The 27,986-nt window shown below is 46.2% G+C and overlaps 1 protein-coding gene across 14 annotated transcripts in view; it reads right to left on the bottom strand.

Annotated features, from left to right (window-relative positions):
• LOC144679358 (NEDD4 family-interacting protein 1-like) overlaps positions 1-27,986 on the bottom strand; it is a 188,994-nt gene that overhangs the window by 143,339 nt on the left and 17,669 nt on the right. For 12 of the 14 annotated variants that reach the window (XR_013576344.1, XR_013576339.1, XR_013576332.1 and 9 more), the window contains exons 3-4: positions 20,891-21,015; positions 16,591-16,657 (exon numbers count right to left, since the gene is read on the bottom strand). Coding sequence is in view for 8 of the 14 variants with exons in the window: in XM_078539757.1 (XP_078395883.1) it covers positions 16,591-16,657; positions 20,891-21,015 (192 nt within the window). In the remaining 6 variants the exon portion in view is untranslated. Of the gene's footprint in view, positions 1-14,845; positions 15,103-16,590; positions 16,658-20,890; positions 21,016-27,986 lie in introns of those variants that run through there. The other 2 variants (XM_078539769.1, XM_078539777.1) reach the window with 2 other exon arrangements.

Genomic DNA, 27,986 nt, shown 5'->3' with positions numbered 1-27,986 from the left:
AGCATGTTAAACTCTGGCCATCCAAGTGGTTGGCAGCACTCCCTGGGATGCGTTAAGTGGCCTTCAGACTTAACTAAGAAAGGCTCTTAGTATACCCAAGCTAACCCACGCGTCTCTCTCTTTCATTCTGCAGGAGGAGCACAGCAGGAGCATGGAGCCTGGTGAACTAACTGTATGCCTCATGGCTTACAGAGAGCGGAGATGAGTGAGAAGAGAGCAACAGAGGCGCCAGGCTCACAGAGGGAGGAGCTTCACCCCCAGAAGAAGGGGCAGCTGTGGCTCCCGCACATGCTGCTAAAGAGCCACAGAGAGCCATCGCTGGTCGGCAGTTAGGTAGGCCCAGGGTCTATAGACGCCATCTTTCATTCCTGCAAATGACCATCAACCAGTATCGCCGAAGTCTGTGCATGCCCAGGGAACTGCTAGGTCACATCTGCCAGCTACTGCAGGATTTGGCACCATGGGAACATGGAGGGCATCCACCGTCAGTGGCCGTGAAAGTGATGGCAGTGCTAACTTTTTACGCCAGTGGCTCCTTTCAGGGCTCCACAGGTGACCTCTGTGGGATCTCACAAGCCTATGCCCACAAATGCATCCAAGAGGTCATGGGTGCCGTCTTTGCGAGGGCAAATATTGTGTGCATTTTGCCTCGACCAAGAGAGCCAGGATGTAAGAGCGATTGGATTTGTCCAGATCTTGAGTTTCCCACAGGTGCAGGGTGTGATTGACTGCACTCGCGTGGCGCTCAGATCTCCATCACAATAAGGGGTCAACTATATCAACCGCAAGGGCTTCCATTCGCTGAATGTGCAGCTGCTGTGAGACAACCACAAAACGCATCCTGCAGGTCTGTGCACGGTTTCCAGGGACTGACCACGACTCCTACATTCTCAGTCAGTCACAGATCCCTGGCACTTTCCAGGGTCCATAGAAGCTGCAGGGATGGCTCCTCGGGGACAAGGGCTACCCGCAGAGGACGAGGCTGATGACACCCGTGCGGCGGCCTCAGACTGCAGCAGAGCGACAGTATAATGAGGCTCATTCTGCAACTTGCAACTTGGTGGAGCAGACCATCGGGATGCTGAAAATGACGTTCCAGTGCCTGGACCGGTCTGGTGGAGATCTGCAATACAGTCCATAGAGGGTGTCACACATTGTTGGCGCCTGCTGCGCCCTTTACCACCTGGCTCTGCAACGGGGAGAGGAGCTGGCTGAGGAGGAGATGCAGGAGCTGTAAGTCTCCTCCGATGAGGAAGACGTCTATGGGGATGAGGGTGAGGAGGTCCTTGAAGGCGATGATGACGGGGATGAGGCCCTCACACTGGCCAAATGAGGCTGGCATGCTCGAGAGGCCCTCATAGCTGCTAGATTTGTGGAGGATGATGACAACATGCAGTGAGGAGACACCATGGATCCTCACATTGCATCTATGAGTGTTTGACTCCAGTCTGGCTTATGGCAATGCACATGCCCTCTGTTACAACGCTCCTGTCATTGAGACACAGTGGAGGTCCTAATAGTCGCTCTATTACAGGAGGATGATGACGACATGCAGTGAGGACACTCCATAGATCTTCACATAGTCTCTGAGAATGTCTGACTCTTGCCTGGCCGAGGGCAGCTCGCTTGTGCTCTGTGATCAGGGTCATGTCACAGAGTTACAGCTGTGAAACTTTCAAAGCATCTGACCCTTTGGCCACCTTCAGCATCTGAGCCCTTCAGGAGCACAGCGTCACTGGTCACAGATGCTGAAGAGATTTGGGCCAGATCCACCTTAAAGGTGCTGAGAGCACACAGCGAGAATGACGGAACTCTGTGACGCCTGCCCATGACATTCTGGCAACAATGACCAGCACCATCGAGGTGCAGACATCAGTAATGTGTCCAGAGAACGTGAGGTCAGACCATCACTTTGGTCTGAAGGCTGCACAAAGCACAGGGAAGAGGCCCTGGACTGAGACACCTGCCTTTATCTTTTGTAGAAAGGTTTCACATCTGAGTGACAGGAATACTGCTCATCACGAGAAGGAGCCACAGGCAGGGAGACATCCTTGGGAGTTTATTGACAATAGTGAACAGTATGTACAAGTGATTGACACCCATGCCTAGGCTGTGCAATTACATCTTCTTAACTTTCCTAACCCTGCCACTACATCTTGGTGCTCCGCGGGCATCCACAGCAGAGATAGAGGCAGCCTGCTGACTGCTACGCCCTGTTGTCTGTGATGATCTTGGCAGGCGTCCTTTGGAGGGCCTAGGCTTGGAGGGCCCCGGCCTGCTTTCAGGGTCCTGCCATGTGGCAGTGGCAACCTCCTCGGCATGTGGCGCTGGGGCTGCTGAGGTCACAGGAAGAGGGAATTCGGATGGGCCTAACACTCCTGGAGTCACCTGGGTGGATAGACCTGGGGGGTATACCTGCTGATCCTCCTTCCTATGGGTGCCCAAGGGCCCTTAGCTGACTTCTTGAGGAAAAAAGGTAACTGGAGTGCGATCAGGCTGCCCCACACCCCTCTCACATACACACCATTGGAGGCCAACTGTGGCATCAGCAATGGAGTTGAGCCCGCACAGCAATGCAGGAGTGACGTACTGGACTAAGAGCTCTACACCCTACCAGTGTTGACTTCGGTGCATTGGCATGCCAGCGCTATCACCTTATCCTGAATTTGGACCGACCCCTCCATTATCCCTTGCAATCTGAGGAGTGCAGCGTACATCCCTTCCTGATGTTCCCTAGCTTGCCTTTGCAGCTGCAGTAACTGAGGTATGATCAAGTCCAGAGGCTCGTCATCTGACTCGGACTCATCAAATTTCTGGCCTCCAGCAGTCCTCCGAATGCCGGACACCTGGGTAATCCCTGCCGCAGCATGCTTTGGATCAGACAGTGCGATATGCTTACTAGATTGTGATCCTGAGGCTACTCTAAATCTAAGTCCCACCGAGGCGTGTCTCTCTGCGCTGGCGGAGGGTGTGGGTGACGCTGTGACAGGTCTTCAGCAAGTATTTCAGCAGATTCCTCTTCTGAGCTTCCCTTGGGGCCTGATTGGAGGCCCTAGGTTGTGGACTTTCTTGGCTGTTTCCCAAGTGTGCCTGAGACAGCAAGGGGAGATAATTAATGCATGGCAGTGGCCTGTGAAACAGGACACATCACTCACAGCATGGTTGTCTGATGGATGTTGCACTGCTGGACCCTCACTTGGTAGAGCACCGCTGACCTCACCATCAGCAGAGGAACAATCCAGATCCTCGCTGGCCAGCTGGATGGCTCTGTTTTCAAAGTCCGTGAGGACCTTGATTTCAGGCATTCCTCCATCAGTCTGCGACCTCTCCATGTTGTTGTGTGCCAGCTTGTCCTGCATGAATACAGATGGAGAGAGTGTAAGCAGGACACTTGCCAGGCCAGATGATAAGTATACCTGGTATGTGTGGGTGGTGAGTGGTTGCAGGGACGGAATGAGGACAATGAAGGTGTGGCTGAGAGAGTGAATTGTGATGTCCCTTGAACTGGCAGTGAGTGAGGGCCCTGTGGATGTGTGCTGGGTTTGTGAGTGTGAGAGTTGAGAGTGATGAGAAGAGTGACTTACCCTGGCAGAACGCAGGGTATCATCCTCTTGCAGCACTTGGTGGCCTGTCCCCTTTAGCAGGGCATTGGCACTGATCATCGCTGCCACAGCCTCCCATGCCGGATTGGTGATGTTGCTGACCATCTTGTGGCTAGAGTGGGGGTAGATGACATCCTGGCGGGCCTTCACTGTGTCCAAAATGCGCTCGAGGGATGTGTCACTGAACCTAGGGGCTGCAGTCTTCTTGCCTTTCAGAGCCTGTTCTTCCATGCAGCTGCCTTGATCTGGAAGCAATAAGAGGTGCGCGCATGGCTGTGCTTTAAATATGCTGCCCAGCGTAATGAAGCGGCGAGGTGATGGCGTGGTGGGTGAATGAAAGCCCACCCGTCATGGAAATGGCATGTTTCCCAGGAATGCATAATTAATGTGGCAGGTTTGGGATGATATAGCGTGATATGCCGCCATTGTGGCCAGTGGTAAAGCGTCATTTTACCCACCCTCTAATGAACTTAGTGCAAATCTGAGCCGATTCCACCCTCGGTCTCTCATCATAGGACACATCGCAGGAAACAGTCTAATGAACCTTCGCTACACTGCCTCCAATGCAAGTACACTAAGTTCCTGCATTACATTGCCCCGTTTTAAGTCATTTCAATTTAACTTGGTGTTTTTAATAGGGACAGTATTTGCGTTTAGCATTATGGATTCACATTAATGTTATTTTGTGCTGGGTGTGACATAGAGTTGTGAGACTTGATCGGAATCATTTTGGAGTAGCCCCTGCTCCCCAACCCTCCCACTCACCAACACACCCCGCTCCTGACCTTCCCTCCAGCTGACCCTCCAGCGCCAGACCCTCCCACTGGTTGGTGCCACTGACCCTCCCCATGACTGACCCTCCCTCTCGGTGACAAACCCACTTGCCGAACCTCCCGCTCGCCAACCCCACCACCTGCCAAACCTCTGACTCACCGTCGATTGTGCTTGTTCACCTTGCCCCTCGCCATTGACCCTCCTGCAGACCGACCCTTCCATTCATCGACCCTTCCACTTGCCCACCCTCCCACTGGTTGACTCTCCAGTCACCACCAACCCTCCTGCCCCAACCCTTTGTTCGCTTCCTACCCTCCTGCTCCTTACCCTCCCGCTTGCTGACATTCCCACTGTCCAATCCGCCCACTCACTGCTTCTCCAGCTTGCAGCTTACCTCCATGATCCTGCAACTTGAAACTGCTCTCACTCTAGATTGCTTCCTGCCTCTCGCCTCTAATCACCCTAAAACCTCGCTCATAGCGATGGATCAGGAGAGGGAAACAGCGAGTGGGAGGGTCAGCTAAAGGGAAGGTTGGGAGCTGAAGGAAAAGCCAGCGGGAGAGTCAGCCAGCAGGGGTTTTGGGAGTGGGAGGGTCAGTCAGCTTGAAGGTTGGGAGCAGGAGGGTCAGCCAGCAGGAGGATTGGTCAGCAAGAGGGTGAGGAGCACAAGGGTCGGTCAATGGGAGGGTCGGGGAGTGGGAATGTCGCTTAGTGGGAGGATGAAGAGCACGTGGGTCCCAGTGGGGTCAACAGGGAGTTCAGTCAGTGGGTGGATCAGACAGCGGGAGGGTCAGGCAGCGGGAGGATCGGGCAGCGGAGATAAGCAGAAAGAGTTAGCATATTTCTTTTATATTTAAAAATTTATTTTGTATGTTATTTTGTTTACGAACACACTAATTTAGAAATCTTCAGTGTTTAAACTTGCAGGGTATAATGTGTTAATGTTTTTTCCTGACAGGAAATGTTCCACAGAACCAAACTACAGCTTTCACATTGGGTATAACGGGAAAATCTGAATCACTTAACGTTTCATTTAAAGTTGCACTTTTCAGGAATGCAACTACAATGTTAAATGAAGATTTACTGTATATCCTTCCTTAGAAAAAGTGACCAGAGCTGCCTACAGTACTCAAGGTGCAGTCTCACCAACGCCCTATAGAATTGTAGCAAGACTTCCTTTTTCTTGTACTCCAAATCTTCTGCAATAAAGGCTAACATGTTATTTGCCATCCCAATTGCTTACTGTACCTGCATGCTAACTTTGAGTACACCTAAGTCTCTTTGAACATCAACATTTTGAAGTTTCATACTTTTTAAAAATATGCTGCTTTTCCATTCTTACCACCAAAGTGTTTAACCTCACACTTAACACATTATGCTTCACTTACCACCTTCACTTATCTCTTTGTAGCCTCTTTATATCCTCCTCACAGCTTGGATTCCCACTTAACATTGCATCATCAGCAACTTAGATACATTACGCTCAGGGTGGAATTTTAGGGTCCCGTGCAGTGGAGGTGGAACCGCTGAGCCATTCAAAGATCCATTGGCTTCAACAGGATTATAAATTCTCACCAGCGTAAAATTCCATCCACAGTCTTTTTGTCTAAGTCATGAATATAGATTGTAAGTAGCTGAAGCCCCAGCCCTGATTCTTGTGGAACTCTAAAGCCAGAATTTTACATCCCATAGGCTGGCGCATGCCAACCCATCCGGCCGCAAAATAGCACAAGATGACATCGGGCAAGCGTCCCGACATCATCGCGCACTTGGGTGATATCTCGCTTGGCGGGCACGCGCGGCAGTTGGAAGCGTGCCCACTGACAATTAAGCAGGCAATCAAGCCCATCAAGGAGACAATTGACGGTAATTTTTCGTCATTTCCATTAATTGGCCAGCCAGCGTGAAATTGCGCTCGGGGGCCGATCACAGTTGGGGGCGCATTTCCTCTCCACTGCCGAGCCCACTGATTGGATGCACCCGAGGAGTGAAAAAATCCGGCCTAGGCGTCACAGCCTACTAACTTGAAATGCCCTGTTTATCCCCACTGTCTGCTTCCTGCCCATTAATCAATCCTCCATCCATGTTAATATATTACCAATTCCGTGAGCCCTTATCTTGGGTATTAATCTTTTGTATGCCTTTTTAACCACTTCTTAAATCTCTCCTGCCACCTTCAACGATTTGTGTACATATACCTCTAGTTCTTCTGTTTCTATTTACAGTTGTACCCTTTCTATTTCCTCTCCTCACTCTTTCTCACCACATTTCTCTGTATTAAATTTCTTCTGCCATGTGTCTGTCCATTTCACTAGCCAGCCCATATCTTCTTGAAGTCTATCAATATCGTCTTCACAGTTCACAATACTTCTAAATTTTATGTCATCTCCAAATTTTGAAATTGTTGCCTGCACACTCAAGTCTAGATCATCAATATAGATCAAGAAAAGCAGTGGTGGCTATATGGGCCCCTGGGGACCCCCAATATATATCTTTCTCTAGTCCAAAACAATAACTATGCACCGCCATTTTCTTTTCCTGTCACACAGACAACATGATATCTAAATTGCCTGTCGCTTTTATTGCAAAGGCTTTAACTTTGCTGACAAGTTTGTTATATGACCCTTTATCAAGTGCTTTTGGGGTTCCACATGCAACACATTACCCTCTGTTACCTCATCAAATAACTCAATCACATTAGTTAAACGCAATGCGCCCTTAAAAAAAGCTGTGCTGGATTTCCTTAATTGATCGACATTTGTCCAAGTGACTGTTAAATTTGTCTCAGATTATCATTTCTAAAAGATTCCCCAACACTGAACTGACTAGCCTGTAGTTACTGGGGTTCTCCTTACCTTATTTTATGTGGGTTATGTCAAATTTTGCTTTTTAACATTCCTGTGAAGTGTCTTGCAATGTTTTAGTATCTTAAAGGCACTATCTAAATACAAGTTGTTGTTGTTGCAAGAGTCATGGTGTAGCTATTGCTTATCATTATTATGCAGTAAATTGAACAGCAACTCCCAGCATCTCTCATGCGCAGCTGAACATGGAAATCAAGAAGTTCCTGTCCCAGTTACCCTTCTCCTCCAGAAGCTTCACCGTAACATTATCTTGTTGAGCCACTCAGGATTCAAACAGATGAGGAGTGTGAAGTTGTGATACTTGACCACTAGGCACCCACTAAACACACCAGAGAAGATTAAAGCTTCTCCATCAGGTGTGATGAACTTTTAATAACGTGGTAAATCTTAATTACTGCCAAGTTGCTTCTCAGAAGTGCAATGAGGGAGCCTTAATTTTCATTTTACATCCCACCAATCTCTGCATTCAATAGATTATCCTCCATCTTCAGCATGATGCCACAACCAAACACATCTTCCCCTCCCCTTTCAGCATTCAAAGGCGACCATTTCCTCCCTGATACCCTGGTTCACTCTTCCATCACCCCCAATATTAGTTTCCTTCTTTCCAGCAATTGTCCTTATCCCTTCCCACTATCCAGGACCCCAAACATTCCTTCTGGGTGAAATAGTGATGCACATCTAATTCTCCTAACTTAATATATCGTATTCGTTGCCAATGATCCGACCTCCTCTACATTAAGGAGACTAAATGTAGATAAGGCGACGGCCTTGCTGAATACTTCCACTCTGTTCTCAAGCGTGGCCTGGAGCTTCCAGTTACTTGCCACTATAATGTTACGTTCCACTCTTACTCCAACCTCTCAGCCCTCAGCTTCCTGCACTGTTCCAATGAAGCTCAGTACACATTAAAAGGACAGCACATCAACTCTCAATTTTACATTCTACAGTCTTACAACCTTAACATTGAGTTTGACAACCACTGATCAGACTGCAGGCGCTGGCAATAGTGTTACTGTACCATGTACATCTCCTCTGAATCCATCTTTAGTTTCTTTATCGTCCCATTACCAGGCTCCTTTTGCTTTTCACCAATGATAACTTTTTTAAATTTAATCACTTCCTTTAGCTCTTTCCTACCCCACCCACCTTTTTTCCCTGGCTCTGTACTTGCATATCAAACTACTAAATCTACAACTTCTTCAAATTCTGGTGAAAGGTTGGATCGAATAATATTAACTGAGAAAAACAGACAGGTTTGTGTCAGATAGGTAGTTAAAATGTCAAAAATCTGTTTAAGAGCCCAAAATCATCTCAAACATCACCACCACCTCTCACCACCATTTCCAGCTTAAATGAGACAGGAAAGTGGGAGGTGACCAATCCAATCCAAGGAGGCAGGCTGCTGCTTTAAATATGATAATGAGGCTTTCAGTTTCATTGTTATACAGATTCTGACATTTTACCACCGCTGCCTGGGTTTAGAACCATAGAAACCATAGAAAAGTTACAGCACAGAAGGAGGCCATTTGGCCCATCTTGTCCATGCCAGCCCGAGGACACCCAGGTGCCCTTTCTAATCCCACCTTCCTGCACCCGGCTCATAGCCCTGCAGCTTACAGCACTTTAGGTGAAGATCCAGATACTTTTTAAAAGAGTTTAAAGTTTCTGCCTCTACCACCAACTTGGGCAGCGAATTCCAGACACCCACTACCCTCTGCGTAAAAAAGTTCTTCCTCATGTCCCCCCTACACCTTCTGTCCTGAGCATCAAAGAGACAAGCAGCTTCCTGGTGGATTCAGGAGGTGAGCACATTCACATTTATCCCTTTGATCCAAGAAGCTCCAAGATTAGGGCGGCACCCCCCCCACCCCCCACCCCCCACCCCCCACCCCACAATAACCTTCAACCAAAGCTCCCAGCCACTCCTATCCCCCAGCAGACCTTGATACCCCACCAACAGACCCTGATACCCCACCACGAGGCCCTGATACCGCACCACCCTACCACTACACCCCAATACCATACCACCATACCACGAGACCCTGATCCGCCACCCCCATTCCACCCTACCACCAGGCTCTGACCCCCACCTCCCTTCCAACAGTTCCACCATCAGGCCCAAACATCCAAACCCACATCCCAGGTCTCTGATCTCCACACCATGAGGCCTCTGACCAACATGCCTCAGGGCCCAACCTCCCCACTGGGATCAGCAGCCCCCTTCGATTGTCCTACCCCCACTGACCTTTTTCCCCACCCTCAAGCTGAACCCTATTCTGGTGAAGACCTACCTGCTGCTCTGGCCATCAGTAACTGGCTCCCCACCCAACTGGAGGTCCACTTGTCAATGAAGCTGGTCATTTAAGTGGCAAACTGATTACTGACATCATTAAGTAGGAGAGTGAGGAATCCCAAATGGTGGTTCCCCACTATCCCTCCCCCCAATCCCATTCCACTGCTTTCTGACCAAACAACTCCCTGCGGCCCTGGTCAGTGAAAATTCTGCCAATTAACACTGTTTCTCTCTTCACAGATGCTGCCTCACCTGCTGACAGCTTCTAGTATTTTCTGTATTAAAGTAGGTATAACCTTGTTTAACATTTCATCCAAAAGAAGCCACTTTCAATAATGCAGCGCTCTCTCAATACTGCACTGAAACATTAACCTAGCATAGGTGCTCAAGTTCTGAAGTGGGGCTCAAAAGCACAACTTTAAATTCATTTAGGATAATACAGCACAGGAGGATACTATTTGATTCATTGTGCCTATACTGGTTCAATAAAAGAGCTACCCAATTAGTTCCACTCCCATGCTCTTTCACCATAGCCCGACAATGGGCCAGATTTTCGTGACCTTTAAAAATGTCAGGTGGGACCGAGATTCAGAAGTCCCACCTCCATTTTCAACAGGTCTCATTTGTGCTGGTAGGGGAAAGCGGGGGGGGGCATGATCCACACGAGGGAAACCCAAACTCAGTAGGGCAATTTCAACTCAGTGCTGAGTTCAAACAGACCACATCTTTTTACTGTAGCAAGGGGCTCCCACATCCACAGTGTAGGAGTCATAAATTTATGGAGGAGATATAAAGGTTCATGAAGGGCAGATAAGGCCTGTAGAACTGTCAAACTGTGATGGTATTTAAATACTCATCCCTTTAAAAAAAATTAAAAAGCAGCCTACTTGTGTCAGTGAGAATTAAAGAGCTCAAGCCATGAAGTTATTTAAATTCACAGACCTTTAAAAATAAAAAAAAGCCTACCCATGACAGTGCGAGTTGATAAAACTCTGTTCTAGCAATTACAATAGCTGTTTGTTGACATTACCCCAAGGGCTATCATGATGTCATTATTAATGCCTGGTTGCTTTCCGCAACCTACAGTTATCTCAGGATGGGATTGTAAATTCACTGTTTGATTGACAGCTCAAATAGCTTATTGAAAGATTAGCTGTCTTTGATGTGGTGTTATGAATACAAGTATGTTTATTTTTATAAGGTATTTTATAAAGAATTTATAAGGGAAATTTTCCAACTTGTGCTACCCACCTCGGGAGCAAAAATCTGGTGTGATGTGTTCTTTTTGAGTGCATATACAGCTCGCTCTTGCAAGTTATTGTTGAATCTGCTTCCACCACCTTTTCAAACAGTGAATTCCAGACTATAACTCAGTGTGCAAAATCATTTATCCTCACCTCCCTGTAGGAAAGTTCATATTTTACAATTAGTTTTAGTTTAGTTGTGTGTAATGATCAAATAATCGAAGCATGTTAATCAATTGACCCAATATTATGTTCTGATGAATTGTAAATCCTTACTTGACAAATAAAATATAACACATGTCCCTAGGCCTGTGCAAAGCTAGAGTTATGTGGTTTAATTGTAGACTATTATTGCAAAGCTAGTCTTGGTTGATTAAGCCCGAGTCTGGAACCATTGCACTCCCTAGCAATTAACACTTATCAGTTTTGTACTCATTACCTAAGACTCAAAGGCCTGTTGTGTGAAAAGAATAGCTGTGAGGTTTCAAGCCTTCAGCCCTGTGTCTTAATCTAGTTTAGTTTTGAACCTATAGGGCTGTATCTCCTGGTCGGCGAGCGGCAGCAGGGGCGGGGCCCGCTCGCCGATGCGTAAAATGACATGGGGTGATGTCGGGCGTGCGTCCCGACGTCATAGCGCGTCATTCAGACTTTCAGTTCGGCAGGCGTGCACCCGAGTCGGCTGCTCGCCCGCCAACCTGTCAACGGCCTATTAAGGCCATTAACAAAGTAGTTGAAATCATTAATGGACCTGCCCGTCCAACCTTAAGGTTGGTGGGCAGGCCGGGAGCCCTGGCGGGCTTCTGAAAAAGCATGAAACCTCATCCACAGGCGGGATGAGGTTTCATGAGGATTTAAAATGCTCACAATATTTTAAAATAAAAGTTATGGACATGTCCCAACTCATGTGACAGTGTCACATGAGGGGACGTGGCAAGGAAATTTTTTTCTCCGCTTTATTTAAAGTTTAAAATGTGAGCCAATCTCCCTGAGGCAGCACTTTGCCTCAGGGAGATCTGTGCGCTCTTCCACGTGCCTGCGCGAAAGAGCGCACTCCCGGCTCAAGGAATTTCCCCCCCCCCCCACCCGCACAAGGAGCGCGTAGCACTTCCTGGTGGACGTCACGCTGGGTGGGCCTTAATTGGTCCGCCCATGTAAAATGGCGACGCGCCCCCAATCGGAAGCCCGCCTGCCCACACTTCCCCCCTACAATGGGGGGGAAAATGCTGCCAGTAGTGTCTTAAAAATAAAAGTCACTCTTCTTTCAAGTTTTCTAACAAGCCTCTGTATTAATTTGGATTTGTAAGCTTAAGAATTAAATTTTGTTATCAGTTTTATAGCTATGCAGCTTTTTTGCTCTTATTACTTATGAAGATGTAGTAATTGAATGTATTATGGTGTATTGTGTAAATGCATCTTGCCACCTCATCTTTACACACTGATTGTCTTTCTGCACCGACTTTGTACATGCTTTGTCTAAATCTTATGTATGAAGTAACTTCGTAATTTCTGAATTAGCTTAAGACTATGATCCACTTGGTACTCCTATGCTATTTTTAATTAACATCCAAGCTCTAGCAGCCACTATGAAATACACATTGGCAAATGGTTCCTTCAACAAAATTGCAACTGATAGGGGCCTGTCTTAATGAGAACTCTACAGCATACCCATACATTAATTAGGCATTTGGGATGATGAGCCCAGAAGTTAATCATTAGTACATTGTCACCACACATTCTCTTATCTCAAAGAAATGGGCACATAAACTATCTAAAGTTATCTTAGTAGAAAGTTATAAAATGTAATGAAATGACTGAAAAACTTGAGAGATGGTCCTACAGGTAACTGACATCTTAGGAAACCAGTGAGGAGCTAACAGAGAATGATATCAGGAGATGATCATCAGCCTTAAGAAACCAATCAGAAACTGCATATGCACCACCTAAACCAATCAGAGTTCAGGAACACCATTGATCATGATAACGGCTTGTGTCTCTCTCATAGTTATTAAGCACCAGCTTTCAGTAGTCAGGGTTCACACCAAGAGAAGAATAAGAAGAAAGACGAAGGTCCACAGAACACAGCCTGAGACTCTGCCACAGTAAACTAGAGGATCATGAGCTAGTGTTCCTAGTGAACTGATTGCTTACCAGTGCCTTTGTTAAGTATAAAATTTAGTACTTATTTTAAATAACTTAATAAATCTGCCACATTTGTAATATACTTCCTTGTACCCAGAGTGGACTGTGGCTAGTCTGAATCAAGGGTCTCCAAGGATTTCTTGCATCTCCTCTGATTCGTACAAGGGTACTATCACTGAGTCAAACTATTGTTATTATTGAGAGTTTTGAACAGGACCCTCGTTTTCTTTATTTAATTAAAGATTTCTAAACATTGTCACAGAAAGGGTTTGCCACATTGTAGATAATAGATACAATCAAAATGGGTTTAAAAACAGACAGGTTTGGCAAATAATTGAAAGAAAATGAAGTCTGTCAGGGAAGCTTATGGCATAACATTTAATAAAAAAGTGTTCCCAAATCCTTGGTGGAAGAATAATAGCCACCTGCAATTGAATGATAAAGTGACACTAAAATATAGGCGCTTAGCAACAATAAGATGAGGTGCAATAGCACATCTTAATTGTAAAAGTTCAGGTGATGTCATAAATTCTGAAACAAATCTCCAACTCGTATTCCAAGGTAAGAATCACAGCCTTCAACACACTGCCATTTTAGTGGGAAAGTTTTCTAAAGCTTTATCGGAGTTTAAAATTTAGGACCTAATAAAAATTCTTATCTCAAGAATTAGCAAACCGAATAGTTTCATAAGGTTATAAGGCTTGAATAAATATGCTAAACTGACAGTAACATATGTAGCACAAAATGAAGATTATTGCTAGCAATTACTTAGTAAAATTTGATTGTTTTCATGTTAAAATGTTGTACATTTGTAATGTCTGGATATGTAAACATGACAACCAGATCAAAATTACTGCTCTTTAACTCTATTAGTTTTAGTTTTTGAAATGCCAACATTGACCTCAAGTGGCAATCGCCTATACTGTAGGTGCTTAACCAGACTTACTCAGGAAAAAACAGCTTAAATGCACAAAATGGATCAAATGAAACTATTTGAATGTTCACCAAACCAAACAAACTTGTTTACACATATCACTTAGTCAAAGCATTTTACCTGTCAATTTTTCTCTTTCTTAGAACGGTGCTTAATTCCAGAATAATGTGGCAGCCACTAAGGCACAAACCATCTGACAATTATTTGACCCACCCTTATAACAACAAGTTCTATTAGCAAACAATGTTACATAAATCCTAGCTTTATCTATTTTTCCATTAGAGATCTTTTATGTTTATGGAATTGTGCAAAGCCCATGAATCATAGATTATTCTTGGGCAGCTCTTTCGAGGCATGAGATACATAATCAAGACAACCTTCACAGTGTGCTGTTAACTTCATTGATAAATCTGGTTTTAAGTGTGCATACGTCATTTGGTGACTTCATCTTTGTGAAATGTTGTTGCAATTTTCCAAAGTTACAGTCTAGTAAACAAAATTCTGCCCATGCTGTAATATTGCAAATCTTAATTTTAGTTTAACCCAAGAAAATGAGATGACAATCTGATTCCTGGTAGATTAGTCACTTTTAATGCCTTTAATATGATCAAAGCAAGCTAAAACTTGAGGCAACTCAGTTCCAATATAGTCTTTCAAGCATCTCCAGGAAATATAGACATCCTATTTGGTTTAAAGGGGAGTGTAGTGTGGCGGGCTTCCCCAACATACCTTTAGTGTACTTTAATTATTAGATGCTAAGTTGCTTTTCAAAAGCGAGGTTTGGATTTTTGATGATACAGCGCTGTTGAGTTGTACCTCTTCAAGCCCAGAACCCTGGGCTGCCTCATATTATTGTGTCCTTCCACTACAGACTGCACTGTTGTAGCACTTCCCTGTCTAACCAATGATTGGCAACTTCTACACACCATTTGAAGACTTGTTAAAACCAATAATTCAAATTGATGAGGGTAAAGGGGTAAGATCACAACTCATAATATTACAGTGTTGCAATTTATTAGCTTTCTAAAATGAATTTATTAAATTAATTGTATAAAATATGTTCTCCCAACTTAAAGTTTATTAGAATGTGGGATCATATTATTCCCGAATTACAGCAGATGTGCTTGTTTGATGACATATATTCAAAAGCAGCAATATTAGGCAAAACACCTAGGCTAGTCCTGCAATTGCCTGTCACCGAATATTTGGAACTCCTCATGGTCTCGCTACAGGAGGCTGGTCTCCTGCACTGGGGATACGTCACATTATTGAAGTCTTATATATAAGGCTAGGGTAGAATACAAGAATGTAGAATAACAAGATACGGCCTTAAGACACAATAACTGAATTATTTTCTGATAGATCTCAACCCTTCCTTTACACCATCTCACATAAATTCAGTACTCAATTCCGCCATCTAATTGCCTTTTGAATGAATTTATACTGCCTGCTTCAAGGGCTTTCATGGCTGAGAGGCACACTTTATTCTTTGGGTGGCAAAGTTACTAAGTTTTAGTGTTATTTCTTTTTATATCAAAACCCTTTGTTATAGTGAAGAATTTGCACCGGCCAACCTAATCAATCTCCTTAACAATCTTTAAAGCTTTTATTATGCTACCTTAAGATCTCATCCTTTGCCGACAAAAACAACCTCAAATTCCTTCATCTCTTTTGATATTTTAGATTCACTTCTTTGTCATTGTTTAGAATCTCATCTTACATTTTCGGTAGTTAAAGGTTGAACGGATTGCCAATCCGTAAGTCAATCATCTTCCCTCATCAAAATGACTTTCAATGGTTCCCAGGCAAAATTGCACACAGTCCAAATTCCAATTTGTATGGTGCAGTTCCTCAGCAAATCAACGGCAACTAAAGCATAACTAACATTGTTAGCTGGGAAAACTAGCATAATCTATATTTGAACATCTTGTCAAAGTTAAATCTGGCCAAAAAAAAAGTTTAGATAATAACTACAGAAAACAAGCGTAACCAATGAAGTGCCCTAAAACCACTCTTCCATTGAAATAGCACTGTTAAGCACTTGTATTCCCACCATCATTAAGACTCTATAATAGAACGTGCTTCCCTCTACACACTAAACAGCGTGGAAAACAATATTTTCATGGGCTTCATGAGCTGCCCTGAGGTCTCCACTTAGAAAAAACATTGCAGAAACTGATTCCCTCCTTTTTACCCATGGAAATGATAGGACTCCAACCTCCAACCTGAATTAGGAGCAGTGGCATCAAGTGACATAATGAGAGGGAGCAGTGACAGTCAAGCTCCTTTTAGTGCCACTACCCTAAGGCATTTCATGAGAATGTAATGAGTGTTGGGAACTGAAACTTCTCATGACCTAACACAAAATAAAGAGTTTGGGGACAGATAAAATCGTAGCCAAGAAATTACTTTCGACAAATTAGTGAACAAATGCTAAACATGTTTGGATGATATTCTTCTGTCTGCTATTATTTAACCCAGGCATTAACAAATTTATCTTAAATGTTTAAAGATTGCACTAAACTAGCAGAAAAATGAAGAAGAATATGTTAAGCATTTGTCTGTTAATTCAACTGAAAATTATTTTAGGCTAATGAGAGACACTGTTATAATTTTCATTTTCACATATATCCAATGCATTTATCCAACTTGCAATGTACACTTATCGATTCAAAGCACTGGGAATTGGCCAGAGAAAGCTACAAACCAAAGCAAGTCACTTAGGAAAACATCTTACCGACAGCAAGAAAAATCCACCAGAGCCAAACTTTCCCCTCAAAATAGCCGATAAAATAATCCGAGAACTGTAAAAAGAAATGTTCATATTGAATTACAAGCAAATTCTCCATTGAAACCCAATTTCAAGCAATATAGATGAGGAAAAAAAATTGAGTTGTGTAGGTCAGACTGATAGCGTAGCCATACCATGATTACAGGCATGTGGAGAGATCATTTATTCATGAAACCTGTTCTTGCTTATTACAACATGTTAATTGGACACCTCACATTTAAACAAACAGCAAAGGATATAGAATATAAAAGTTGAGATGTAATGATAAATCTTTATAAAACCCTCAGTAAGAGCATAATTGGAGTACAACTGGGTGTAATTTTCAGCTCCATACTAAAGGAAAGATTTTGAGGTAATAGAGATGATAATCTGGATTGGCAATGAGTCAGGGTGACTCGGAAACACTTTAAAAATGCTGGGTGGGTTCCAATTCCTGAATTCCCAACCCCATTCCTGGGCTGTCTGAGTTTTAGGAGTGCCTTCAAACGGTGCGGGCTGATTCGGGTCAAAGCCCATACCTGGCACTCCTGACTTGGCTGGGTCCATTGCAGACATAGGCATGGCCTATTCCTCGACAATTTCCATGGAGTTGGGCCAGGTTTTTAAAGCATCATGGTTAACAGCACCTCAGAGGAGTCCTGAGTCAAAAACTACATCAGGGAACCTTTAAAAAGGCAAATCAAAAGATCTTCCTCATGACCCTCATGCCAACCTATGGCCCTCCACCCACCTCCTATGGCCCTTCATGCCCCCTATGCCAAGCTACACCCCTCCACCCATGGGCCCTCATGCTCCCTATTCCAAGCTTTGCCCTTCCATCCACCCCCTATGACCCCTCATCCCTCTTACATCAAGCGATACCCCTTCACCCATCCTCATGCCCCCTATGCCAAGCTATGGCACTTCCATGCCCGTTTAACCTCTATGGACTCTATCAAAACTATGAACCCTATAGTGACAATAGGATGTGTAAAAATAAAAGCTTTTAAAAAAGCATTCATTCATTACTTTCCACTATGTTAAAAAGTCCTTTCACCATAGCCCAATAAAAGTGCCAATCATCCAGGTCCTTTAAAGCATCAGTAGCAGAAAGTACAAGCCCTTGAAACTTCTTAACCTTGTGTAAATAAACATTGTGAAATTGACAGCCAAAATCAAAGAGCTGTCAGTCAAGCAATGTTCTCTCGGGCTCAGGTATTTCAACAGAGTAATGGTTTTCTGGGCTCTCAGTCAAGCATACATAATGGGCAGAATCATCCCAGATTTGCACTAAATGCAGTAGCAGGTGGGTAAAATGCCGGCCACCATGGCAGCTTTTCACGCCGTATCATCGCAAATCCGCCGCATTAATTATGCAATCCTGGGATACATGCCATTTTGATGGTGGGTGTGCTCCGATTCACCTACCACGCTATCACCTCACCACTTCATCACATCAGGCACCACATTTAAAGTACAGCCGCGATCAGTGCTTCCAGCCCAGGACTGCCGCAAAGAAGACATGGCCCCGAAAGGCAAGAACATTGCAGCCCTCGAGTGCCTTTTGGATGCCGTGGAGGCCTGCTGTGATGACCTCTACCCTGCTGTGGCCACAGGAGGGGTAGCAACATTACCACTCTGGCCCAGAAGAGGTCAGGCACCCAGTGCAGATAGAGGATGAATGATCTCATCTGTGCAGCCAGGGTATGGCAGCCAGCTCATCAGTCTAAGCTCACACATTCAAGCCCATCACACATTCACTGGCATCTCACTCACTGCCAACTCAACAGACACCACCATCCATTCTCACGCACACACCCTCACACCTCCATCGGGCCTCATCTCCTCTGGAGACTGCCTCCTCAGCCCTCGCCATCTTGAGGCCACCTGCACAGATCAACATGTGCCCCCACACACACTCTGCGATACCCTCCTTCCCCAGTACATCTCTTGTCCTGCAGCCTCTTTCCTTGCCGGAGGCTACATCTCCCCCTTCCCAAGGCAAGACTCTGCCCTGCTGCCATTGAAAAGCCACCCACATATGGCTGATGTGGTAGGTAGATACCTACCCGTGAGCCTCCCTAAAAGTGATGTGGTGCTGTCTGTGAAGCCTGGCGCTGATGACTGCAAGTGTTGACTGAAGCAAGGCAGGCAAACAAGCCTCGAAGTCCCGAGCGAAGTTCAGCCTACCAAGTGCACGCCTCATATGTGCTGTTGTGAAACACATCGGCATGCTTTCCCATCGACATGGGCGGATGATCCAGTGGGGGGGGATGTGTCCAGCAGGCTGGCCTTATAATGCTATGCTGATGTATTACAATGAGGTTCCCGACGTCCGATGGCGAGCCGCGTTCCCTGCCATCGGCGGGCGCAGTGGACGGTTGCAAACTGGTTTCACGACGTCATGAAACGATTTTTGGTCTTCTTGCCATATTGTCTGCTCACGCCACCAAACACGCCCGACACCGGCGGGCACGGAAAATCCAAGCCAAAGTTTTTTTTTTCCCCGTTCCAACTTTAACACGAGCCAGCCAGGTGTCCTGGATTTCCAGAAACATGAAAGCTAAAGGGAGGCAAAGTTGCTGCATGAATGAAGTAAGGTTTTTCCAGCATTGCTTTATTTAAGAGGAGCAGGAGTGCTTCCCCTGAGCCAACTAAGTAAACCTGTTAATATTCCCACCAATTGGATTCTCATGCCATTCAATCCCCTCCCAATATCCTTCCCAGCCCCTCCACCAATGTCCCTATTGACCTCCATCTCTCCTTGCCTCCTCTCCACTCCCCAGCTACAACCTGATGATGCAGGCCTACCCGCCTGACAGCTGACAAACCTTTTAATCTGGCTGGCTGTGGCTAGAAAACAGATTTTGTCAGGTTTTGCCATTAATTTGGACAGAGCTTGAGGAAAACCCATTCTTCCACAAAAAATGTGCAAAACTGCCCCTCCCCACTCTCCCTGCTAATACTGGGGCCATTTCCTTTCTGTACCTATTAACAAAACAACCATCATGGAAACTTTGCAGGATTGAAACCAGTCTTCATTGACATTTAACGCAATTGAAATCATGTCGCATCAAGTTCCTCCCTCTTCCCATTAAGGCAGATTACTAGTCCAAAATAAGGCTGGCGTTCAGATAATTAGTGTTGCATTTCGGATTCATTGGGCTAAATCTTAACTCCCAAAAACAGTGGAATGGTGTCAGGTCAAAATTCAAAAGCAGGAACCCAACTCACCTCTGTTCCAATCCCTTCTGGTTTTAGAGGTGGCTGGAAGAGCCATGAATGACAAATCCACTCATGGGGGGATTTTGGATGGCTGGGGAGGGATGATCATTTAAGTATTATAATTAGGTTCTAATACAAAAACAAAACACTGCAGATGCTGCAAATCTGAAATCAAAACAAAAAGTACTGGGAAAAGCTCAGCAGGTCAGGCCGGATCAGTAGGGAGAAACAGTAGATGATTCAGCTCAAGATGACCTTCATAATGAGGCTTCTTGTCTTCATTTTAACAACCTATCTTTCTATTTTAATGATTGATCTATTTTTAACTCTGTCAGCTGGGTTTTCCAGACCTTCCACCCAACAGGTGAAAGGTGTGCGAGGAGCTGAATCCATGAGGTACGAACAGGAATGTTTCCACCAGGCCCAACCAGCTATTCGTTTTTCCACGCTCCCCCAACTCTCTGACGATCTGCCTGCTCCACCCCCACCACCATCAAACCCCCAACTCCCACCACCATCAGAGCCCCAACTGCCCTTGGACCAAAATTGGAATGCCCCATGCGGGTGCCAGCGACCATTCCCATACAAACCCTCTCCCTCCACCACTAGACCTAGCTGCTTTTCTGAGCTTCAGCATTCTTCTCGGGGCTGCCACACCCCAAAGGCCTCCAGTCTGTCAGTTTACCCACCTATGGGCAGGAAACTGATGGTAAAAGATTTAAAGGACTTACAGGATGGTTGGAAAACCTGTTATTCTTTAGGTTTCTCAACCTCAAAACTGCAGCCCCAGACAAAATGCATGCCTGAGCTAAAATACAGGCCAGTGCTTCTCCTGAGGTATAATCCAGCACATTTTGGATTCTGAGACCATTTGTTTTGAAATACTCTCTTGAACGCTAATTATGGGTATTATGTCTTCCAAAATTACAGTAAAACTAACAAAATGCATATTCTCAAGTAAAACAAATAACAGGAGCATTTAAATAGGGATAGAATTCTTCCAAAGCATTTGTGACCATGTCATAAGACATTGAACACTTACCCTTACAATAAGAATCCACTTTATAAGAGACAGCCCAAACCCAGAGATGGCTCCATATCTGCCTGCAATGGTGTTGGTTGAGCAGAAGGATAAAAAGAATCCAATCCAGTTAAATATAAATGCAACTAAAAAACAAAGAAAATGAAAGTAGTCATTCATTTGAAAGAGTTACCAGAATTATAAATAAAAGCAAAATATTGCGGATGCTAACAGAATGATAAACCTTATTATTTTGCATTGGCAGTTGCAATGCATAGTATTAATTACAGTGTATGTAATAATCACTTCAACATAGAATTTCTGCTTTGGGCACAATGGAGAAAATGCACTGTTTGTTTGATCTGAAGTTACAGTTCAAGTTTATGTCCAAATTCATTGTCATAACAAACAAAAACATTTCTTGTGAATCGGCATAACAGAGCAATATGAATGGGCATGATCAATAAGTTAATGGGAACAAAATCAGTTGGGCCTCAAATATCTGAGGAGGGCTCCTATAAAAGGCCATTGTGATCATTAAATATAAAGAGACACTCTTTCTAGGACAAGTCTGGTTGATTAATTTAATCCAAAGCGCTGGTGTGCAATTTCAATCTAAGCTTTGTGCAATTTAGTTTAAGGGATGAACTCATCTGATTGATTTCTGTTAATACTAATGTGGAAGTTAATAAATGCTTAAGTTTTAAAATGCATTTAATAATGCATGGGTTTTAAGAGCTGTAATAAGTGTTTTCAATCTGAGCAGTGTACAAATTGGTTAAAAATCTCTGCATTGATTAGTCAGTAATTGTAATGACTCTCCTAAGCATTTTGTCAAGCAGTCTCGAAGTATTCCTTCCTCCCAGCAGTTGATTAGTGAAAGGCTGAAAAAAAATTGGCTGTAGGAGAGCCTTTAACATTGTCGATGGGAGCCTCCAGGCACTCCTCGAAATTCAGACACAGCAAAGGGACCTGTTTGTCTCTTCTGGGTGGTGAGGAGACAAGTCTGGAAGGATGTTATGGAGGTGTTGATAGGGTACATGTTAATCACTAGGATGGCAGATCAAGGTCAGAGAAAAACCCGGTAAGGTGAGAAACCTATTTCCTTCTGCCATGCCCAATCCTTCTGAGTCAGGAGTAAAACGAAATCAGCAATATGTTGGAGTGGACTGAACCCTTTCTTCCTGCTAGGTACACAGGATTAGCTCACTGGAATTGATAGTCACACTTGATCATTTCCTTTTTGTTTTTATAGGTGCACAATGTCTGAAAAAGGTCAAAGACTGGCCAGGGAATCCAAAAGCTCCATGTGTTGAGCTCAGGAGCACAAAGCAATGGAGTAGCTACTCACACCTTTGGAGCCAAGGCAGGTTGGGAGAGTCCAATAGGTGAGTAGCTACTTGTTTCCCATTCAAAGTTTCCATGCAAGAGGTTTGCAATCCACACCATTCCCCTCCTTCCAGCAAGATAAACCTGCTTTTCTCCATACAGCTCAGAAAGATCGAAGGCGATTCCGATGGAGCAGTCAGAGAGGAATGACTTGGAAGTGGAGGGGAGAAAGGGCTGAAAATGTGGAGAAGTAAGGCAGAGCAGTCAAAGTGGGAGATGGAGGGAGGAAGTATTATTTCATGAAGGAAACACCTAATTTAGGGAAGATATTGGAGTATATGCAGGACTGATTTCAATTTTGACTAGTCAAAATTTTTCTTCCTTTCCTAGTGTGTTAATGAGCCAACCAGCAGACCAGAAGAGCTCTTTGTTGGGTGCAATCTTTACACTTCATCCCACTACTGAATTTAATGAAACACAAAATTGGGCAATATAGTAAAACCGGCATCGGACCGGAATCCAATTCAGCCCCACCAGGTAGATTAGCTTAGAATAGTCCTGAATAGGTGGTTAAAAAAATATTAACACATTGTAATAACCCTAAAGGGATCCTTCTATACCTGACTGTTCAATTGGTACTGCCAACCCCATTACAGTTTATTTCAAAAAAGAAATTCACTCATGTCCCCATAGCCAAATAGAACACAACAGAACTTACTCATAAATTGAATGAAAAACCTTGCCTCAAGTGTTTGAGAATTTGGTTCTGCAGACTCTCCATTGTTAACATTGGCCCAGATTCTATTTATAAATACACCAGTAACTTTTTCTTTATTCATTCATGGATGTCAGCAGTCCTGGCAAGGCCAGCAATTATCGCCCATCTCTAATTGTCCATTAGAATGTGGCTATGAGCTGCCTTCATGAACTGCTGCAGTCCAGATGGTAGGTACACTCACCATGACCTGAAACAAGGAGAAGGAATTTCCCCCATTGCACCAAGTGCAGCAGCGGGCGTGAAAAACGACATTCTACCTGCTGGCTGCAATGGCCAGTTTTCGTGCAATATCGTCCATGCCACATTAATTATGCACATACAGGAAACATGCCGGATTGTGGCCGGCAGCCTCTGATTTTCCTGCCCCACCGTGAGCTCATCGCTTCTTAATGTCGGACGCCATATTTAAAGGACACCTGTGCACAGCTTCTTTACTGACTGCAGCCCAGGACTGCTACACGGACAAAGCATGCTGCTCTGAAATTCAATGACGCCTCACTGGATCGCCTGCTGACACAGTCGAGGCCCACCATGATATCCTTGGTCCCTGTGATAGCCAGAGAAGGTCCACCAACCTCGCCACTCTGACTTGGGAGGCAGTGACAGCAGTGCCAACGCAGCCCAGGAGAGGTCAGGCACCCTAGTGCAGAAAGGGGATGAATGATCTAATCTGTGCCTCCAGGGAAAGGCAGCCACTCTCAACTCTCACACTCACACTCACCAGCCCATCACAAATTCACTGACATCTCACACACTGCCAGCTGAAGGGACATCACCACTAACTCTCTCACACACACCTTCACATATCCATCTGGCCACATTTCGTGTCCTCAACCCATCCATGGCTGCACTCACCCCCCACACATGGCAGGCATACATATCATTTGCTCTGGCATGCGTCTCCCTTGCACTCTCCATCTGTCTTTATGCAGGAGAAGCTCACACACAATCACAGGGAGAGGTCTCAGACCGGGGGATGGAGTGGGCAAAATCAAGGTCCTCACGCCCTACAAGAGTTAAGCCATCGAGCTGGCCGGAGAGGACGTGGACCATGCCTGTACCAATGAGGTGGGCAGCGCACACCCAAGTGAGGATCCTGTACCAGCTCATCCCTCAGGCAACTGCACTGTGAGAGTACTGTCCTGCCATGCACTAATTATCTCTCCTTTCTTTCATAGGTACCCCTGGAAAGTGCCCAAAGGCATCCACAAGCCAGGCCTTCAGCTCCAGCCCTGACGACACCTCAGATGAGGAACCAGAGGAGAGCACATAGAGGACCTGTCACAGAAATCACCCACACATGATTGAGATGTATAAAATTATGAGGGGCATAGTTAGGGTGGACAGGAAGGAACTTTTCCCCTTGGCGGAGGGATCAATAACCAGGGGGCATAGATTTAAGGTAAGGGGCAGGAGGTTTAGAGGGGATGTGAGGAAGAGCTTTTTCACCCAGAGGGTGGTGGGAATCTGGAACTCACTGCCTAAAAGGGTGGTAGAAGCAGAAACCCTCATAACATTTAAGAAGTATTTGGATGTGCACTCGCGATGTCATGGCATACAAGGCTATGGGCCTAGTGCTGGAAAATGGGATTAGAATAGTTAGGTACTTGTTTGACTGGCACAGACTTGATGGGCTGAAGGGCCTTTTTCTGTGCTGTAGACCTCTATGACTCTGTGACACATGCTCCACCAACTCAGAGACACACACCTTGGTGGGATCTGGTTCTAGAGTAGCCTCATGGTCACAATCTGGTGAACACAGCACACAATCTGGTCCACAGCAGGTGAGGGACTCTGAGGTTGCTGGAACTTAGAGGACTGCTGGAGGCTAGGATTCTACTGAGTCCAGGTCAGATGGCGAGCCTCCGGACTTGGTTCTAAATCAGTTGGCGGAGCTGCAGTGACGTTCACGGGAACAATTAGGAAGGGTTGTCAGCTGCATTCCTCAGATTTCAATGGACCGAAGCCAATACTGGTAGGATGGCAGCCACCACGGAGAACTTGGCCCAGGACATTGGTCCTGCACTGCTGCAAGAGCAGCACTCCATCACTGGAACCATTAGTGCACCCATCGGTGGCTATGCGAGAGGGGAGTGAGGCACCTAGATCTCACTCCAGCTGCCCCTTCTGCTCAAGGAATCAGCCAGAGGCCCTCAGGCATCCACAGGGAGGAGGACCAGCAGCTGGACACCCCTGGGCTATCTACCCAGGTGACTCAGGGATTGTCTGGCACATCCGAATCCCCTCTTCCTGTGATCCCATCACCTCCAACTCCACAGGCCGAGGAGGGTGCATCTGCTCCATAGCAGGATACCCAAAGCAGGCTGGGGCTCTCCAGGTCTCGGCTCTCCAAAAGACACACGCCAAGGTCATCACAGACAACAGGGTGTAGCACTCAGAAGGCTGCCTCCACCTCCACTTTGGATATCGGGGAAGCAGCAAGACTTAGTGATAGGGTTAGGAAAGCTAAAAAGATTTAGGAGCACAACCGTGGCACGGATGTTCACAACATGTATATAATGTTCACAAATTTAAATAGAATCGCACCCACTTCACAACACCTCTCGTATATGCCTATGGTAAATGCTGAGTTGTTCAAATCCCAAAGTGAAACTTGAAACAACTGCCCCAACTTGTTTTGCAATTTGTATAAATTTCAAGACGCGTGTCTTGAATTCGGTCGTAATAAGACCACCAAGTCTAATAGGTTTTTACAAAACTAGATTAAGCATTTATTAATAAGAGAAATGATTTTAAGCACATATGTATGTCTACAAGTTACTATTATAATAACTTCTAAATTGCCTACTTAATCTATCTCCCAGTTACACTTAAGGCAACAGTAAGACACATATTTCTGTTTGAATTTTCTGTTTGGCAGGGGTGCAGAGTGGGAGCATGCGTGGGTGGGCGCGGACCCAATCACCGCCCATGATCGCGTCCGCGTCGCCATTTTTCGCAGGCGGGCCAATTAAGGCCCACCCAGCGTAATGCCCGACTCCCAAGGATAGCAGGAGTGGGCGGGTGGCAGCGGGAGTGCATTGTCCACCGGGTCCAATGGCGCTGGCAGCCTTTGTAAGGCTGCTCACAATGTCAAGTGGAAGGGCTCACCAGAGGGCTTCTGGTGAGCAGGCCAGTCTGGAGGGTAGGCCAGTGGAACAGGCGAGGCTGGATGGTAAGGCAGCAGGACAGGCCAGTCCGGAGGGTAAGGCAACAGGACAGGCCAGTCTGGAAGGTAGGCCATCGGGGCAGGCCAGTCTGGAGGGTAAGGCAGCAGGACAGGCCAGTCCGGAGGGTAGGCCATCGGGGCAGGCCAGGCCGGAGGGTAGGCCAGCGGGACAGGCAAGTCCGGAGGGTAAGGCAGCAGGACAGGCCAGTACGGACGGTAGGCCATCGGGGCAGGCCAGTCCGGAGGGTACACCAGTGGAGCAGGCGAGGCTGGAGGGTAGGGCAGCGGAACAGGCCAGGCTGGAGGGTAGGGCGGGAGGCCAGTGTGCCCCTCGTTTCTCGGATGACTGCTTTGCTGCCCTCCTCAAGGAGATGGCAGCACGGCGGGAGGTGCTGGATCCACAGGATGGGAGGAGGAGGCCCCCCTACATGACGAAACGTGCCTGGGAGGAGGTGGCAGAGGCGGTGAGCTCCCGCGACGTGGTGCGGCGCACCTGGATCCAGTGTTGCAAGCACTTCAACAACTTGTGCTCTTGCAGGTTGAGTACCATGTTGGCATTGGTCATGTAACCCAGCAGATCGGCTTACCCCACTGCTGCCCACCCTCCCCAAGTCTGAGTGTAGGGACTGCATTGAACAATTGACGGCATTTGTGCTTTGCTGGGTGGGCCAGCAGATATTGCCCATGCTGAGATCAGCCTGAGAGGGTGGTGAAGAGATGGGTTCTGCCCCCGCACATGTCGTACACTGAGACCCACATGACTGGTTTGGGGGCAACCTGGAGGAGCTGCACCTAGGCACTGTGTTTGAACTGCAGGACGTGTCCAAGTCAGGATGATGAGATGCTGGGAGGGGAGCTTCAAGGTGCCATGGCAATGAACCATCTGCTGCCCTCTGTGCTCCACGTGCTTGCGCCTCCTTGCTATGGAAGGTTAGACCGTGTGGTGCCTAATGTGATGTAGGCAGCATGTGTCCAAGGGGGGCGGTGGGGGTGGTGGGGAACAGGCCTAGCATCTTTGTGTGAGTGTTCGGCAGCAGCGGGGTGAGGAGGTTCTGGAGCCCTGCAATGTCCCACTCTGGGTGGGGTGGGCCGTGCGCGAAGAGAGTCCATGTACAATTTTCACTAATCAATGCTCGTCTCTCATTTTCAGGAAAAGAATGTTCATAATGTTACAGAGTGTGCCGGGACTGGAAGCGGCCAGGCACAGTTAGCCATTCTTAGCCGCTTCGAGCAGGAGGCCCTGGATCTGGAGAGGCACCATGCGCCCAGGTCCACTAGTCTCGGTGAGGCTGGGGTGCCAAGGCCAGATATTTATGCCCAACAGCGAGGTCAGCATTGTTCTCCCAACAGCCATACCACTGCTGAATGTTAATTGATTTAATTTTGCAACATGGCTTGACCATTGCTTATGGAAGGATGAGTGCATAATAATCCGGGGGACAGGGATGCACATTGACATTGTCTCCACGTTAACTGATCTAATGTCCTTGTTCCTCCTTTCAGCATCATTGGAGCAAAGCCAGGAGGAAGAACATCAGAGGCCCCTCTCACACCTGAGGGACCTGGAATCTCGCCAGCATCACACCATCTCTGCCAGGCAGGCACCAGTGCAGATACTAGCACCTCGGTGGGAATCAGAACATCAGCTGGTGTCCCGGGGCACAGCGGTGAGGGCACTTCACAGTCACTGGAGGAGCTGGCAGAGACAGAGAGTGCCCATGGCACCAGCAGTTGGAGGACTGCAGGGGACCAGGCACGTGCTCAGTTGGTGCCTGATGATGCGCCTCTGGAGTCGTCCTCGACACAGAAGGTGCAGGAAATGCGGCCGGGTGTGCAGGAGC

The sequence above is a fragment of the Cetorhinus maximus genome, chromosome 1, assembly GCF_964194155.1.
Source record: "Cetorhinus maximus chromosome 1, sCetMax3.hap1.1, whole genome shotgun sequence".
NCBI classification, from domain to species: domain Eukaryota; kingdom Metazoa; phylum Chordata; class Chondrichthyes; order Lamniformes; family Cetorhinidae; genus Cetorhinus; species Cetorhinus maximus.
Note: the sequence above shows the minus strand (reverse complement) of the source record. Positions and strands in the feature narration are given on the sequence as shown.